The sequence below is a fragment of the Gopherus flavomarginatus genome, chromosome 3 (genome assembly GCF_025201925.1).
Source record: "Gopherus flavomarginatus isolate rGopFla2 chromosome 3, rGopFla2.mat.asm, whole genome shotgun sequence".
Taxonomy (NCBI): domain Eukaryota; kingdom Metazoa; phylum Chordata; order Testudines; family Testudinidae; genus Gopherus; species Gopherus flavomarginatus.
This window is the reverse complement of record NC_066619.1, coordinates 212,594,253-212,610,685: the sequence shown is the minus strand read 5'-3', so window position 1 is coordinate 212,610,685 and position 16,433 is coordinate 212,594,253. Positions and strand designations below refer to the sequence as shown.

Below are 16,433 nucleotides of genomic sequence, written 5' to 3'. Positions count from 1 at the left end.
GTGAAGACAAAAATATTTCACAAATGCGAAGTGCCATGAAGACTGTGAAATGGAACAAGCTCTTTTAGGGACGTTGAGGGGAAATGTGTGACAGGTTGCATATTTCTGGGAAGTTTAAAAGATTTTTCATCATTGACTGATTAAGAGAATGATGAAGACATTCCAGAAACAGATAAATTTCCCTAAGGGGGTCAGAAAAAAAAAGAAGGAAAGGAAATGTGACAAAGAAATGGGTTGGGAAGGGAAGCAAGGGACAGTGTTTAAAGGGCAAATTAAGTCAGGTCCCAGGACCAAATTGCTCATATTCCAAAATTCTAATGATAGTAGATAATGAATTAAAACACATCAGACCCTTCATTCACAACAGAAGAGATACTCACAGGCTGGAAGCAAACTAATATAACAGCCATAATTTAAAAAGGGACCAATGGAGACCCAGGGTACCACAGACCTGTAACTCTGCTTTCAGAGTGGGAAAGATTTTAGAGTTATTGAACAGGGACAGGCATTAGGACAACACTTGGAAGGGTTCAAACACATTAAAGTAGACATACTTTTCCAAAGGGGAGATCACGCTTAACAAATGTAATTAATTTCTTCAGGGAATTGACAATGAACTGATGGAGTGAACCAGACATCAAGAAGTCTTAAAAGTTAACAAGTATTTCATAGGCGATTAAATATTTAACTTGACCAGAGCCCGCCATTCCTGCCAAGTAGCTTACAGGTTATCATTTCCCCTAGTGGAAATGTGTCCATAAACAAATGTTCTCTTGTTATGTCTGTGACGCTTCCTAGGAGGACCCAGGGTTGTGAAGTACCTCGCTACCACCTGCCCTTAGCAGGAATCCTGGACTGCCTGGTAAGGATCAGCTCCCCAGCTTCACTGGCCACTAGCAACACAAGCCCACCCCTCTAGGCCTACACAGGCTCTGCTATTTCTCTACAGATTAGTGATAGGCACATTCCAAACCCTGAGCCCTCTGAGTGTCTCCTTGGAGTGTCCTGCCCTTGCTGACACTCATGGCTTGTCTACACTTAAAAGGTTGTAGATGCTACATAAACGAACAGGAGAAGGCCTCCTATTGGCATAGATAATTTCACATCCCCAAGAGGTTGTAGCTATGTCAAAGCCCACTCCTGACACAACCTTTTTATGTGGGGAGGGATAGCTCGGTGGTTTGAAAATTGGCTTGCTAAACCCAGAGTTGTGAGTTCAGGCCTTGGGGCCATTTATGGGTCTGGGGCAAAAATATGTCTGGGGATTGGCCTAGGTAACCTCCTGAGATCAATTCCAACCCTGATATTCTATGATTCTAGTGAATGAGAGAAACCCTCCCATCAACATACCATTGTCTACACCAGGAGTTAGGTTGGTATAACTGTGTTGCTGAGAGGTGTAGACTATAAGCCTTATAGTAGTTACAGATTTGCTGCTTCCAAGAAGCAATCCACCCCAGCATACCAGTTACGCCTCACATCAGTCTGTTTAACATACAACACTTAGATACATTTATGGTGAAAACAAATGAAAGTTTATTTAACAAAGTATAGAGATTTAAGTGATAACACATAGACATATTGGAAAAAATGATTACATATAAAATAGAATCATAACACACATTCTAGAACCTAGAGTTACTTAACCTAGGTAGAAGCAGCAAAGAGTCTAGCACCTTATAGACTAACAGACGTCTGTTAGTCTATAAGGTGCCACAGAACTCTTTGCTGCTTTTACAGATCCAGACTAATACGGCTACCCCTCTGATACTTAACCTAGGTACTTTCTTGTCTCATAGAGCAGTGCACACCCTAAGTCTTCCCAGCATTTTACAGCCAGGCTTGGCTGTGATCTTCTGTTCATGGGACAAGTCACACTCTCAGCTTTCCTCCTTGGTGAAAGATCATGGGTAGGTTTGTCAAGCGATTTAAAAAAATTAATCACGATTAATCGCACTGTTAATAATAGAATACCATTCATTTAAATATTTTTGGATGTTTCCACATTTTCAAATATATTCATTTCAATTACAACACAGAATACAAAGTGTACAGTGCTCACTTTGTTTTCGATTACAGGTACTTTCACGCGTTGATTTTCTTTTTTGGTGGTTCAGGTTCAGAAGTTTCCTCATCGCAGTGTTGTTCTTTTAATACTTTTGAAACCATATTCCACATCTCGTCACTCTGAGATTTTTTGGAAGGCACTTCAGATTCTTAAACCTTGGGTCGAGTGCTGTAGCTATCTCAGATTAGTACCTTCATTGCATTTTGTGAGATCTGCAGTGAATGTGTTCTTAAAATGAACAACATGTGGTGGGATCATCGTCCAAGACTGCTATAACATGCAATATATGGTAGAATGTGGGTAAAACAGAGCAGGGCACATACAATTCTCCCCCCAAAGAGTTAAATCACAAATTTAATTAATGCATAATTTTTTTAACAAGCATCATCAGCATGGAAGCATGTTCTCCGGAATGGTGGCTGTGCATGAAGGGGCATACAAATGTTTAGCATATGTGGCATGTAAATACCTTGCAATGCCGGCTACAAAAGTGCCATGCAAATACCTGCTCTCACTTTCTGGTGACATTGTAAATAAGAAGAGGACAGCATTATCTCTGGTAAATGTAACAAAAAAAATCTACATTTGTAAGTTGCACTTTCACCACACAGAGATTGCACTACAGTACTTGTATGCGGTGAATTGAAAAATACTATTTCTTTTGTTTATCTTTTACAGTGCAAATATATGTAATCAATAATAATATATACTTTGATTTCAATTGCAACACAGAATACAATATATATGAAAATGTAGAAAAAACATCCAAAATATTTAATAAACTTTAATTGGTATTCTATTGTTTAACAGTGTGGTTAAAACGGTGAGTAATCGCAATTAATTTTTTTTTATTTAATCGCGTGAATTAACTGTGATTAATTGACAGCCTTAATCCAGGGTTCCTGTTTGCACCACTTATATTTCCAAACAATCCATTGTTGTTGTTCAGAAGCAGGACGCCCCCTGTAGGTTGTTTTTTCCTATATATTCCTTTCTTGTAGATTTTGCAATCTCTTAATCAGCATCTGTCTCAGAATGCAAGTAGGACCATGCACTGGGGGACACAGTACACCATGGCCAGACAGGGAAATAATCTGATTATCTGTTTTAAGAACATAATTTTCAATATAGGCATAATTCGTTAATATTATCTCTACATACATTTTGCAATTATTATCATGACTAGTGGGCTACTAGCTCTCAGTAAAGACCTCACATGCCACCCTTTAGTGAGTTATTATCCAAACCAGGGGATCCCAGTAAAACTCTATGCATCCCTGTACTCTCTGTCAGTCGGCTGCAAGAGGTTCCTGGGTCACAGTGTCATACGCCAGGATTTGAACCCAAGTAGACAGAAGTGAAAAGTAATGCATAAACCTGTGGCACTTTTTAGCCTGACTGAATACTCCACTTTCTAGGGTTGATTTAAATCACTAGTCAGGAAGACTCAATTTAATCATGGATTTCTATATAAAAGGGCATTCTTGTTGGTTGTTATAACCTTAATACATATTCTTCACAACTCAGAAATAGATGTAGGTTTCATTTTTAGAAGGTACACACTATACATTTTTAAAATGATTTATTTTGAAAACTTTTCAGATTAGTTTTACAGCTATATCAGAAAATGAATGATTGTTTGGTTATTTCATTTACCAAGGTAATTGAAGCAGATATTTATGAAGTCATTGGAAGGTGAACTGTGTCCAGTTCAACAGGTTAATCATAAATATTTGGAGGATTTTCTTGCCATGCTGTATCAGGAGGAGAACATCACAAGACAGACATTTAAATTGTTTTATTTAACTAAAACAACAATGTTATGTATTCTGGATTTTTTTCTTCAACAGCAAACATATAATATTTTAACAAAACAAGCATATGAATTTAGTTAAACATTCAAATTTTTTTAAAATCAGGTTTGTTTTTGTTAAACTTGTTTTTAACTAAAATAGTTAAATATTAAAAAAACAAAAACAAAAATTAAATCGACTCTATTAGGCAGGTCAATGTGACAAACTTAAAATATTGGCTTCTGCAGCCAATTCAGTTGTCTTCACCTTCATTTTCCTGTTTGTTCATAATCTGGAAAAGAAAAACAAGCTTTCCTGCTTTTTCAGGTCCCAAACAATTTCTCAATTTGGAATGAATTAGTTAAAAGGAATAAAATATTCTTTCTACACCAGCAGAAGAAGCTACTGCTGTTAAAGTGAGATTATCACTTCAACTGTCTCTGAATCCAAGACCTTAAGGGACTTCCACCAGTTAACTGGTGTGACTTTGGGTATGTCTATACTACCCGCCAGATCGTTGGGTAGCAATTCATCTATCGGGGATCGATTTCTTGTGTGTAGTGGAGATGCGATAAAGCAATCCCCAATCGCTCTCCCATTGACTGCTGAACTCCAGCTCGGCGAGAGTTGGAAGCAAAGTCGACAGGGGAGTGGCGGCCATCGATCCCGCGCCGCGAGGACGCGAAGTAAGTGATTCTAAGTCGATCTAAGATGCGTTGACTTCAGCCACGCTATTCTCGTAGCTGAAGTTGCATATTTCAGATCGATGATTCCCCCCCCACAGTGTAGACCAGGGCTTTCTTTAAAACAACATCAGCAAACATTTCTTGAATGGTTCACCCTTAGCTCTGAAGTTTATTATAGTTGGCATTATGGAGGGATGATTGTTGGATGTCCATGTCATAGCCAACCAGGACTGGCTTTAGGAACTGCGGGGCCCGATTCGCATACTCGGCAGTGGTCTGAGTCTTCAGAGGCACTTCAGCGGTGAGGGGGTCCTTCACTCGCTCTGGACCCAGTGCCATTGAAGACCTGGACCGCCACCAGGTATGTAAAAAAAAAAAATTAAAAATTAAAAAGGTGCATGAGGCTCAGGGCCCAATTCTGGGAAATTGGGGAAATGGGCCTAAAGCTGACCCTGTAGCCAATTCCTCTTCTTCAGCAGTTAAGGTTTGACCTTAGTACCGAATATTGAGAATATTTGCAAGAAAATGAGCTGGAGATAGTGCTTATCCTATTCGTTTGTTATTTTTAAAGCTCGTAATTTAATTCTGTCATTGCATATTTCTCTTTTCACTCATTCCTTCCAAATTTCAACAGCATCAGCAATAAAACATCTATTTCCCTGCATTTTCTTCAAGACTACAGAAATAGGCTTCAGGGTACTCAGCATGTGTTCAACATTTCTCTTAAGCCCAATATTCATAACTTTGGCTGTGACAGTGCCATCTGTTTTTTCACAATTTTGTTCACAAACTGTCATCAGATTAGGCTAGTTCTTGATATAGTATTCAAAACAGTCCACTACTGAATTCCATCGCACATCTTGTGGGAGAGTTAGCTTGGTTCCGCCCACTTTTTTCAGAGCAGCTGCTGCAAAGTAGTTGTTATGGAAGTATTTTGCAATTTCAACAACATTAGCCTTTATTTCTGGAATACTGAAGTCTTTGGCTAGGAAGTGCATCAAATGAGCACTGCAACCGTATGTTATTAGGTTAGAACTCTCTTCTAAATTTCTTCTTCTTATTTGCAGCATTGTCTGTGACAAAGCAGGGTATTAGACATTTGAATTATTTTTCATAGTTTGTTATACCTTGTACTGCTGCTACTTGTAAGTATTCTGCTGTGTGTGTATTTCCTGATGTATCAGTTGTTTCCTTAAGGAAGACAGTCCCTTCTTCTGTCACACAAGGTCATATAGAAGGATCATTGTGGACATTGCTCCACCCATCAAGACTCAGGTTAACAATTTCACCCTCTAGACCTTTTGCACACTGCTCAATTTCTCTTTCATACACTTTATCCAGCAATTTGCCTGTAACATCTGCTCTGTTGGGTGAACTGTATTTTGGTCTTAATGACTGAACCATGTTAATGAAGTGTGAGTTCTCAATCATGTGGAAAGGAGAGTTTGTTGCATAAACAAACTGGGCAATTTTTTCATCAACTACCTCTTTTTGTAATCTGCTGGTTCTTATCACAAATTTATCTAGGGTTGTTTCTGGATTATGGAGATTTTTTTTCTTTTTGCTACAGGTGATATGCTGTGGCTATGTGACATACATGACATGACTGAAACATTATCATTGGCAGATAACTCTGAAACTATAGAAAATGATGGTGCTCTTGAAGGTGGATGGTCTTCAGAATCCTGTATGTTGAGGATGGATTCTCCTAAACAAAATAAGTCAATGCAGTTATTTAATTATTACCATACTGCTCATTTAGTATTACTTATTGCATTCACTGACACTCAGTACTACTTAAAAGGTGAAATTGTAAAAGGAAGATCTGCTTATTTCAGCTATTTATTTTTTATCACAACTGCATCTAAAATGATAGTACCATAGAGTAACTACTATATTATTGCTCACACATGGGAATTCAAGAATTGTCCAGAAGGAAGACAGGCAGTCCTTAAGAAAGAAGTATGAAACAAAAAAGTTTACCAACTTAAAGATCCTATATGTTCCTTTCATCATCTTCAACACAGCTTCCTTCTGAGAAGGAACACTTCTCATGATGTAGTTTCAGTCGGGCACCCAGGCCTTACATTTCTTTGTTGCACTGTTTGCATTTTGCACGCATGCCCTCTGACCCACAGGTAGAGGAACTAAATTAAAATATTCCCAAACTGAGTCTCTTTAACAGCCTGCTGCCATTATGTTTTCCCTCCTAGTGAGTGAATAGCATGATAGATCTCAAATTAATTAAGGCTACACTCAGAAAGACCTCAAGACTTCTGGAATATGCTGTTCAAAAAGTTTCACTTTTGTTTCTACTGCTTGTCCCTCCCTTCTCACATTTATCTCCAGACTTCGTCTCCTTGTCCAGATCTATTCCGCCCTCAACAATCTTCTATTCATTGAACTTTCTGAAACTTTGCACTTTTAGAGGTAAGGGATTGACTCTGTGTACACAAATTTGCAGAGGAACGATAGCATTGAGGTCTGTAATTTCTCACCTCATTTATTTATTTAAAAACATTTTTGCTGTTATCTCTGGAGACACAAATCCACAGTTTGAGAACTGCAAAACTAAGCATCTCTGATGGTATCTTCTAGACTGAGCACTAAGACCCATTAGGTAGATAGAAAGATTAACCTAAATAATCTATACAGAAGCCCTTGGAACCAGATAAGATTGGGTCCCTAATCCATGAACTATTGGAACTCATTTACGAAACTTTTCCTACACATAACATGAATATATTGTCTCATACCATAGAATTAGAATGTATAATCCCTATTCCATGATGAGATATCTTTGAGCTATAATGTATCTTTAGATAGGCTTTTTCCTCAAAAAGCATTTTATCAAAAAAAAATCCAATTTAAATTTTAAAAAATCCAATTTTTTTTATTTTTATTTTTAAAGTATTGATTTTTATCCACCCTGAAACTTTCTCTTAGCTGCACCTGGTAGTCTTTCTCTGGTTAAAACTTCATTAGCGCTTCTATTTTAAGCCTGTTTTGCCAGCAGGTTATAACTTAGTGAAAATGTGTTCCAGTTACAAATATGGCATGTATGGTCGCATCCAAAGCAATTGTTTTCCCAAACTGAACTACAAAATTGGTTTGGCAAATTTTATATAATCCAAGAACTAATCCAATAAATCTGCATTGTTCTAACGGAACCATTTTGGGTTACTATAACTCAAAGATAGCTTTGATTTATTAAATCAGTATATAAATAAAATGTGGCAAGTGATTAATTTCTAATATGATCTTTACCACATACAAGTTTTTATTTAAAGCAGTAAAACTTTGCCAAAAGACTTTAAAAAATGTCTGCTGTGCTGGTACATGTCCCTAAATATTTTGACTGTATCCATATATTTCATTTATATATAATAAAGCTCCTTCAATAGTCTTTCTTTTTTGTTTAGCTTTTTAAAAAAAAGAATAAAATATACTCAAGCAAATAGCATAGAGGTAACATGAGTCTCTCTCTTTCAGTGATGTAGCATATAGTGTATTGCTTGTCAAATCAGTCCTTATGCTGTGGCTATTAAACATAACAAGGTGGGTTGTTGCAGGCATTTCATCTTTACTCTGAATATTTTGGCATTTTCTGTTTGTCAGACCTTTAACATATTATTGTATTTCTATTTAATAGTCTTTATGGTTGCAAATTCTATTTATTTTTGCTGGAAATTCCAGATTGCTTTTTGCCAAACATATGGCCTAATAGTGCACTTAGCTATTTTTAAACTGGAAGATTGAGAGTTCTGCATTCAGTGATGGGCTATAGTTGTATCTGACTTTAACATGAGGACATGAATTGTATAGATAGAGTTGGGGTACAAAATTGTCCTGTGAAACCGACAGAGATTAGAAGCACAGCTGTCTGCAAAGTTATAACAGATCTAAATTGTAGGCCTTTTTGAACCTGGATTGAACCTGGACTACTGTAAAGGTATATCTACACTGCATACTACTTTCAGCAGTGTGTAGTGTACATACACACATAGTCCCCTTTGAGACAGGTATAAATAACAATGTAGACCACAAGGCACAGCTTAGGCAAGTAGAGTAAGAAGGGTGTGGGTAAGTACCTGCTAACATACCCTACATGATTCTCCACGGGCCCAAGCTGTACCTCCTTGTCTACACTGCTGTTTTAGCAGTTAAGTGTCCTGCTGCCTCCCCCCTACCCTGCGGGAGCCCTCCCCTGCTGTCTGCTCTCTGCCAGAGTCTTTCACTGACTTAAGTAGCTGCAATCTGCAGTGTGGATGCACCCTGACTTTCACTGCAGCATGTAGCTACAACTATGCTTAGGGTGGCCATACATCTAGCCCTAGCCACGGGTGGCATGGAGCTTAGGGGCGGGCAGCCCCAGCTGCAGGCAGCACAGAGCTTGGATGCTTAGCCCCAGGGGACAGGGGGGTGTCCCATTTTTATTGTAGGAAATATGGTCACCTTACATATGTTACATGCCACTTCAGTGATGTGTAGTATAGACATAGCCCAAGATGACTGAATGGTCCTATATGTATTTAAAACAGATTTGGGAAAAAGTGAGTTTTAGGAAATGTTTTTAATTTGGTATGTAACTTGTGAGTGTAAGAGTATTAATTTTATATTACAGTGAGATAATTAGAGCTTTTCCTTATGGTATTTGAAGAAAACGTTTATCTTCAACAGTCCAGATGCTGGAGGAAAATGCTGATGTACATGTTATATACAGTAATTATTTATTATTTGTGTTACAGTAGCCCCAAAACATGCTGGGCACTGTCTAAACAAGATAGCATGCTTCTTACTCTGAAGATTTTATAATTTAGAAAGACAAAAATAATAAACATGCAAGCAAGTATGTCTTGTTACTTACTCTTTTAAAATATGTCATCACATTATCATGCAATTGGGAAATGAAGTACAGTTACTGCTGTGCAATCCTTAAGTCTGATATTGTTAAGTAACTGTATCTGGACGAAGACAGCACATATATATCCAAAAATGTGTTTACATTTGTTTCCCATTGCCTGTCATAACCCTCTTATATATTTTTACAGGGATCTTAATGAAAGCCCGTAAGAGGTATTTTATGTACATTTGACTTGGATTCCTTATGTTAACATTCTGTTATTTTCTGTCCAGGATACATTTATTTTTCAGTTCTTATGAACTCTGTAACTAGTTCCAGGAAGCTTCCTGTTCTGATAAGTTGTAACATGTATAGGAACTTTTTTGTAAATGGTACAACATTTTGTAAAAATCCTAAACTAAAATGCCTTTTTATTGTACAGATACAGGGTTGTGGTCTCCTATCCTCCTCAGAGTGAAGCAGAACTTGAACTTAAGGAAGGGGACATTGTTTTTGTACACAAAAAACGTGAGGATGGCTGGTTCAAAGGCACACTGCAACGAAATGGAAAAACTGGCCTTTTTCCTGGCAGCTTTGTAGAAAACATCTGAGAAGATCCTTTTCAACAGATGCAAATCACACTACACTATAAAATAGCACAAATATATTAGCAGAAACAGTGCAGTCGTGGAAGACTTTCAAATGACTGTAATATAAACAAAATTATATATACTTCTCCAGTGTTCTGTAGCACAGTTGCAAGCAAACAAAGATGATGAAGGCATCTGCTATTTTTATCACTTTGGATTCTTAAGTGTAATGTGTGCCTTGTACTGTCTCATTTATTATACAGGGGAACTCTTTTTCCTTCAAAAATGTTACACAAATGAACAATTGTTTACAAGGCTGTAACTAATTTATTCTTTCTTTAAAACTTGAATTTTGTAATAACTAAATTCTTTTGATTATGATTTTAACAAATTATTAATTTATGAAATGGTAGCTAAGGGGAAGCTGGATTCTCTCCTTATGAGCGAGTGATTATCTTTGACATAGAGCCTCCCATTTTTCCTTCTGACTTTTTTCCTCACTGTATATGACAGTGGAATCAGTCTTTGTTTTATGCGTTAATGTTGAGTTGTGGTGTCAAATTGAAATTGCAAACTGGGAAAAAAAATGGAATTGTGTGGGATTTTACTTAGGACAGAATATATCAGTTGTTCTTGAGTCTAATTCTATTCCTTAATAGCTGCCCAAGCAGTGTAACATTTCTGGAAGGCAAAGGCATAACATGGCAACTGAATAAACCTCAACAGTCTGAAGGATGGGAAGGAAGAAATTAAGAGGATGCCAATAAGAAATTCCCTGTAGCTTCTGTCTGTTCAAGAATTTGGATAGCTGAAGAAAGTTTAATTTGCATATTTGGCTAGTTCTTTGGGCAGCTAGTACTTTCAGGCTGTAACCGAGATAAAACGAAGGTTAAAGCACAACAGTAGAACAAATTATATTTGGGAAATACTTGTAATTTGATAACAGCAACTTATTTCCTAGGATTGAAAATTTGAGTAAAATTCAAGTTGTATTCAGTGTCTAAAAATGCCTAAGAAATGTAATTTGCTTTGGTTTTTGTTTTTTTCCCCCAAAGTGATCTGCACGGCCAGGAGACATTTTAAAATGTTTGAGCAATAGTGATGGTAAGTGATGCACTTGTGTTAAAGTAATAGGCTGTAAAGAGACACTGTGAAAACTTTGCTAAATTTTTAACTGTTGCTACTTTGATACATCCTGACTTTTTCATTGTCTTGCATGTATTATTGAAGTCTCACAGTAATGTAAACTGTGCATGATTTGTATTTTTAATTCCAATTTCCTGTTGTGGGTTATTTTGCTCTGGAATTTGCCCATTGCAGGGGATATTAAGTAAACCAGAATTCTGTTGTTGTCCAAAATCCACTGACCAAGACTAGTGAGTGACTCACTCTTAACGCAGTAGGTGTTCAGTTTTTGAGTCAATAATAAAACATTTTTACGTCACTCCAGGGTGATAGGTATAAAAAAGAAATCCTGCAAGGAGAAACTACTTTTAGTCTTTGCGGGTTTTATGAGAGGTTTGATGCTAGTGAACCCACAGCATATAGCTGGGACAGCATTCATCTGAGCTTGTCTTTTTTACTGTTGCTTTATTATAATGGTTTCATTGCTCTCACTTGCAAGGTACTAAGCACCATCAATTCCCATAAAAGTCAATGGAAGTTGAGGATGTTCAGCATCTCACAAAGTGGGACCAGCAATGTGATGTAATGTTGTGCAACACACAGAAAGAGGAATATACTGGCTGGTGATGAATTAAATCATTGACATAACTTCTGATTAAAATGCAACTGAAATTTTAATTTTATGAATTACAAATGGAAGAATAATAAACATTAACCATAAGAATTTCTTGTAATATCAGGTAGTGTCATGATGGTCTTAAAAATAAATATCTGTAAATATATATAGCTGGAAATGACAACATTCCTAAGCTAACAATCTGTATGAAACACTGTACAATCCAATTCTTGTGCTTTTTAAATATTTTTAAATAATTTACTTAAATATTCATGTAATATATTAAGGTTTTGTGAAATGAACTTTAGTTTGGAAGAAGCTGTCATCAGCTTTCATCAGCATAAATTGACACTAATGTGTCAAAATATTCTTATTTTGGGAAATTAGTGCATTTTATATTAAAAAAAGACTACTAAAGGTTAAAAAAAACTTTTTTTTTCCTAGCGCTCTACTCTCCATACTTTGTGACTAAAGTACCTCTATTCATAAGGTTTCAAGGTGTAAAGTCAGTTAAAATATCAGCTGTTAATAGTTGTGTTAGATTAAATACATTTTCTATTGACTTTTTAAAGACACTGAATTAATGTTTTGTAACAAGGGCTTGTTACACAGCAGTGCAACAATGATTAAAAATGTAGTTTATCATGCCTTTCTTGTGATCTTTGTAGGGTTGGTTTTTGTTTTTTGGGTTTAAGTCAGCATAAAAACTGACAGACTCTGTGCATTTGTTTTGTGTAATTCCATAAACAATTTTTGTAAAATATTTTGTGTCTATCTTTGTGGCCCAGGAAATGTTAAGTATTGATTTACTGTGTTAAGCTCCTATTCCTAATAAATATTTTCTTAGCAAACAGCTGAAGCAGAAAGTGTATGCTAAAATTAAATAGAAATTACTTATAACAATTTTACAAATAAAACTAACAAAACTTAATTTCAGAATTCACAGGTGGATATGTGTGTTTATAAAGAAAAAAATTATTCAAATACCATAAGATGCATTTCAAGGGGAAGTTCAGAAAAATATAATGTAGTAGCAGCAGAGAGGACTAGATAACTTGATTGATCTTTTCCATATCGATGATTCTGTGAATAATCTCACTACAAAAAGATTTCCATGCCAAGCTGAACATGTCTAATTACATCAGTTTAAGACTGGCAGAGTATCATCAGGTACATATGAATAGTAAAGTGTTTCCCTGGAAGGATAAGTGTCTGGTATATTTGGATAGTCATTTTCAGATTACAACAGCAGGAATTCTTTTGGACTTTATTGCAAAATTCTGTGTCTAAAACCACAAGAAAAGAGGAAGTTAACATTGTTTTGTGTATGTGTGAATGAGGGAGGTCAGACCAGGTGTCTCCATTTTTAGAATCATTTGAAGAAATTATGTACCCAAATCATACTGAAAAAATAATGTGATTTGTCTGCTTTGTTATGAATTTATCACCACAGTGTTATTACAGAGAAATGAATGTTGTTTACAGTCAGGGCAATATTAATCACTGGTGTAAGTAGGTGCAACTCAGTGAAATCAGTGCACACTCTTCATCAGTAGTCTGTTCAGCTCTGAGTGTCTTAATTTTACCGTACGCATGCACTTTCCAATTTGGTCTGTAAATATCCACCCACGCAACTTGACACATGTTTACCTTGCATGCTGTTCTGCCCTTTGGATATTGAAAATGTACAGATAATTACAAACATGGGATGGAATTTCAACCCATATTTAATAGCTACTGCTAATTCTGTTTACATGACTCAATAGCCATACAGATCTTAAAATGTAGTATACGCTTTAGGCCAATGGAGAGGGATTGTTTTATATTCAGGATAGAGGGGAAAGGAATATGTTTTAATGTAAAAGGGACTGTCTATGGCAAGAGACTGATTGAGAAAAAGGAGAGAGGGAATGAGTAGAGAAGAGGGAAGAGAGGCAAGATGGAATGGTGTTGAGACAAATGAGAAGGAGCTAGAAGAGAACATGAGATGAGGACCCCAGTTTTAGGGATGGCTTGAAGGATGACAGGGTAAAGGGAAAGGCATATGATATGCATTTTATGGTATTCATTTCCTTGAACGAAGTGCAATACAAACCCCCTGTCTGGCTGTGGTGTAGCACTAAGCTTTACCATGAGATGTCTACTCTGAATGCCGCAGATTAACAATATGCCTGCCCTACCTTTGATTGCAGCAATAACTGTATCATAACCTACAATGGTCTGATGCTTTGTATAAGCATTTTTTGTTTTCCTTCTCTTTTATGCAGAGTAATCTCAGGTTGGCCAAATTGCCTTGCCTATTGTCAAACAGTTCACTTTGACTTCACTCATGATGAGTGCTCCTTTTTACCTTTGAGGGTTTCAGAGTGCTGTTATGAGATATTTGGATGTTGCTTCCCATTTAAGTACTGTACCGTGATCCAGATGGGAGCTGTACTACATACAGCACAGTCTTCCTATTTGATTTTTTTGCATTGGAACCAAATTGAGATATTGTCTTTTTTTTTTCTTATAAATTCTTATATAAGTCTTAGAAAAAACAAGTTCTTTTCTCCCCCTTCTCCCTGGTGCATTTGATAAATTACTGTGGATCCCCACCATATTTGCATAATTTGAACACGAGAGGCACATTATACCACGTTAGTTCAAGCAATAAATAAATCAAACTAATTGGGGCATGCAATAAGTGGGCACAGACTAGGGTTTGTGTTTGATTTGTGTGTTGTAATCAACTCCAGCCCACGGCTTCTATTTTTTTAATAAAGAAAAAAGTCCTGCTTAATTTATATCACCAAAAAGAATATGGAATTTGGCTTTACAATGGATGTACAATACACGTTAAGTTTTTCTTTTCTTGCAGCTGAAGCAAAAGCAAGCCCTTGCTGTGAAATATTGCATTAGGAACACATCCAGCTCATTAGTGCTTAATAAATCTCTAACGTCATTTTCTGTGCAGATAAAAATTCAAGCCTTAAAATTATTTCTTTTATACATGGCATTTAAGGATGTCATGCGAGGGTGAAACTTTACATAACTATCCTAGTAGAACAGACCAAGTTTTACAGATGAATTTAGTTTTCTTATTTAATGTATATTCAATGATCTCCCTAAAGTCAGGAAAGTCTGAAATAAGGTAGCTGCTCTAGCTTTCTTTCATAGTCATGGTAATGCAGCACTTGATTAAGAGAAGATTACATGCTGTTTGGAGAACTTCTTGTACTACTTCGATACATGTCAGATTGAGGATGAAAATCTCAGCACTGGTTTTCCAGCTTTTGTGGTTAGTTAAACTTTTTAATGTTGCATGTGAATGTGATTTTTTTTTTATGGTTAATTTCCTGTCAATTTTCATGAGGATTTTAAAATAGGTGACTATAGAGGTTATTTATGGCATAGTCATGGGCTATGGATGATGGACTCTCTATCTTTGGGCTCAACCTAGATAAATAACACCCACAGCTGTTCCTCATACACTGCTACCCAGCTATAACACGAACTGATATAACACGGGTTTGCATATAGCGTGGTAGCAGCGGGGCCCCGGCTGGGCTGGCGATTTAAAGGGCCCAGGCTCCCCACAGCAGCCGGAGCCCAGAGCTCTTTAAATCACCGCTGGAGCCCTGCTGCAGCTACCCCGGGGCTGCAGCAGTGGGATTCCACCGGCGATTTAAAGGGCCTGGGGGTCCCTGCGGCCAGAGCCCTGGGCTCTTTAAATCACCGCTGCAGCCCTGCCACCGCTACCCCGATATAACGGCGTTTCACTTATAACTCAGTAGGGGTTTTTGGATCGCCACGACTGCATTATATCGAGGGAGCAGTGTACATAAAGGAACTTTTCTTCTCTATCTGCTGCAGGATTCCATAGCCACCTAGGAGCCACATTTCCAAATTTTGCCCAACCCAGTGTGTTCCAAGGTCACATAAGAGTACTCTTTCTTCACCAGGTGACCTCATCTGTTCTTATAGTTCATTAGTACTCTCTGTTGATGAGTCTCAAATCTACCTCTCCATCTGCTCACATCTCTTCTTTATTACTTTTATTTATTGGATATATTTCTAAAAACAACCTCTGAGAAGTAGAGTCAAAGGTTCTTCCCAGCCTGTTCATTGCATATGGGAATTCACAGATGATGACATAGGAATCTGGGAGTCCACTTACATAAGATCTTCCTTCAGCATCATTCCTCTTGCTACAGCATTAATATCCATGGACTTTAGTAGTGTGAGTGGCTCAGAAGCCCATAAATGCTTCTGAGACTGGAGCTTAGTAAACATTTAAAAAAAATCTCATTAGCCACCTTGAGCTGTATAAATACTTTTTAAAAATGTTTTGTCTTGGTCCAGCCTTCAGAATCATTAAATCATCAAACTATGCTAACAAACTGCAATAATATTAACTCTGAGACTTGACTGTTCACTGGGATTGAGAGTGAGATGACCAGCCTGCACCTCTTTCTTTACACTACCGCTGTCAGACTGTAAAAAAAAAAAAAGTCTAGGAAAAGTGTTGAACTATGATTAAGCATGGATGCACCTCAGTTGGTTTAAACTGGGTTTGACTGGTCTGCATGAGCTGGTAGAGCAATGGCAGCATACACAGGGACAGTTCAGGTTTCCCTGCCCTATTCCACTACTGTGTGTCATCCTTAAACTAGAGGAACTGCTAAGGTAATAAGCATCCAAGCTTAACCATAGTTCAACAAACATTTCCT

General features: G+C 37.1%; 1 protein-coding gene across 2 annotated transcripts in view; it reads left to right on the top strand.

Moving 5' to 3' along the window:
* Positions 1-12,368, top strand: part of SH3RF1 (SH3 domain containing ring finger 1) — a 166,970-nt gene extending 154,602 nt beyond the window's left edge. For both annotated transcript variants that reach the window (XM_050946178.1, XM_050946177.1), the window contains exon 12: positions 9,833-12,368. In XM_050946178.1, the coding sequence (XP_050802135.1) occupies positions 9,833-10,001 (169 nt within the window). In that variant the 3' untranslated portion in view covers positions 10,002-12,368. The remainder of the gene's footprint in view (positions 1-9,832) is intronic.
* Positions 12,369-16,433: the final 4,065 nt, after the last annotated feature.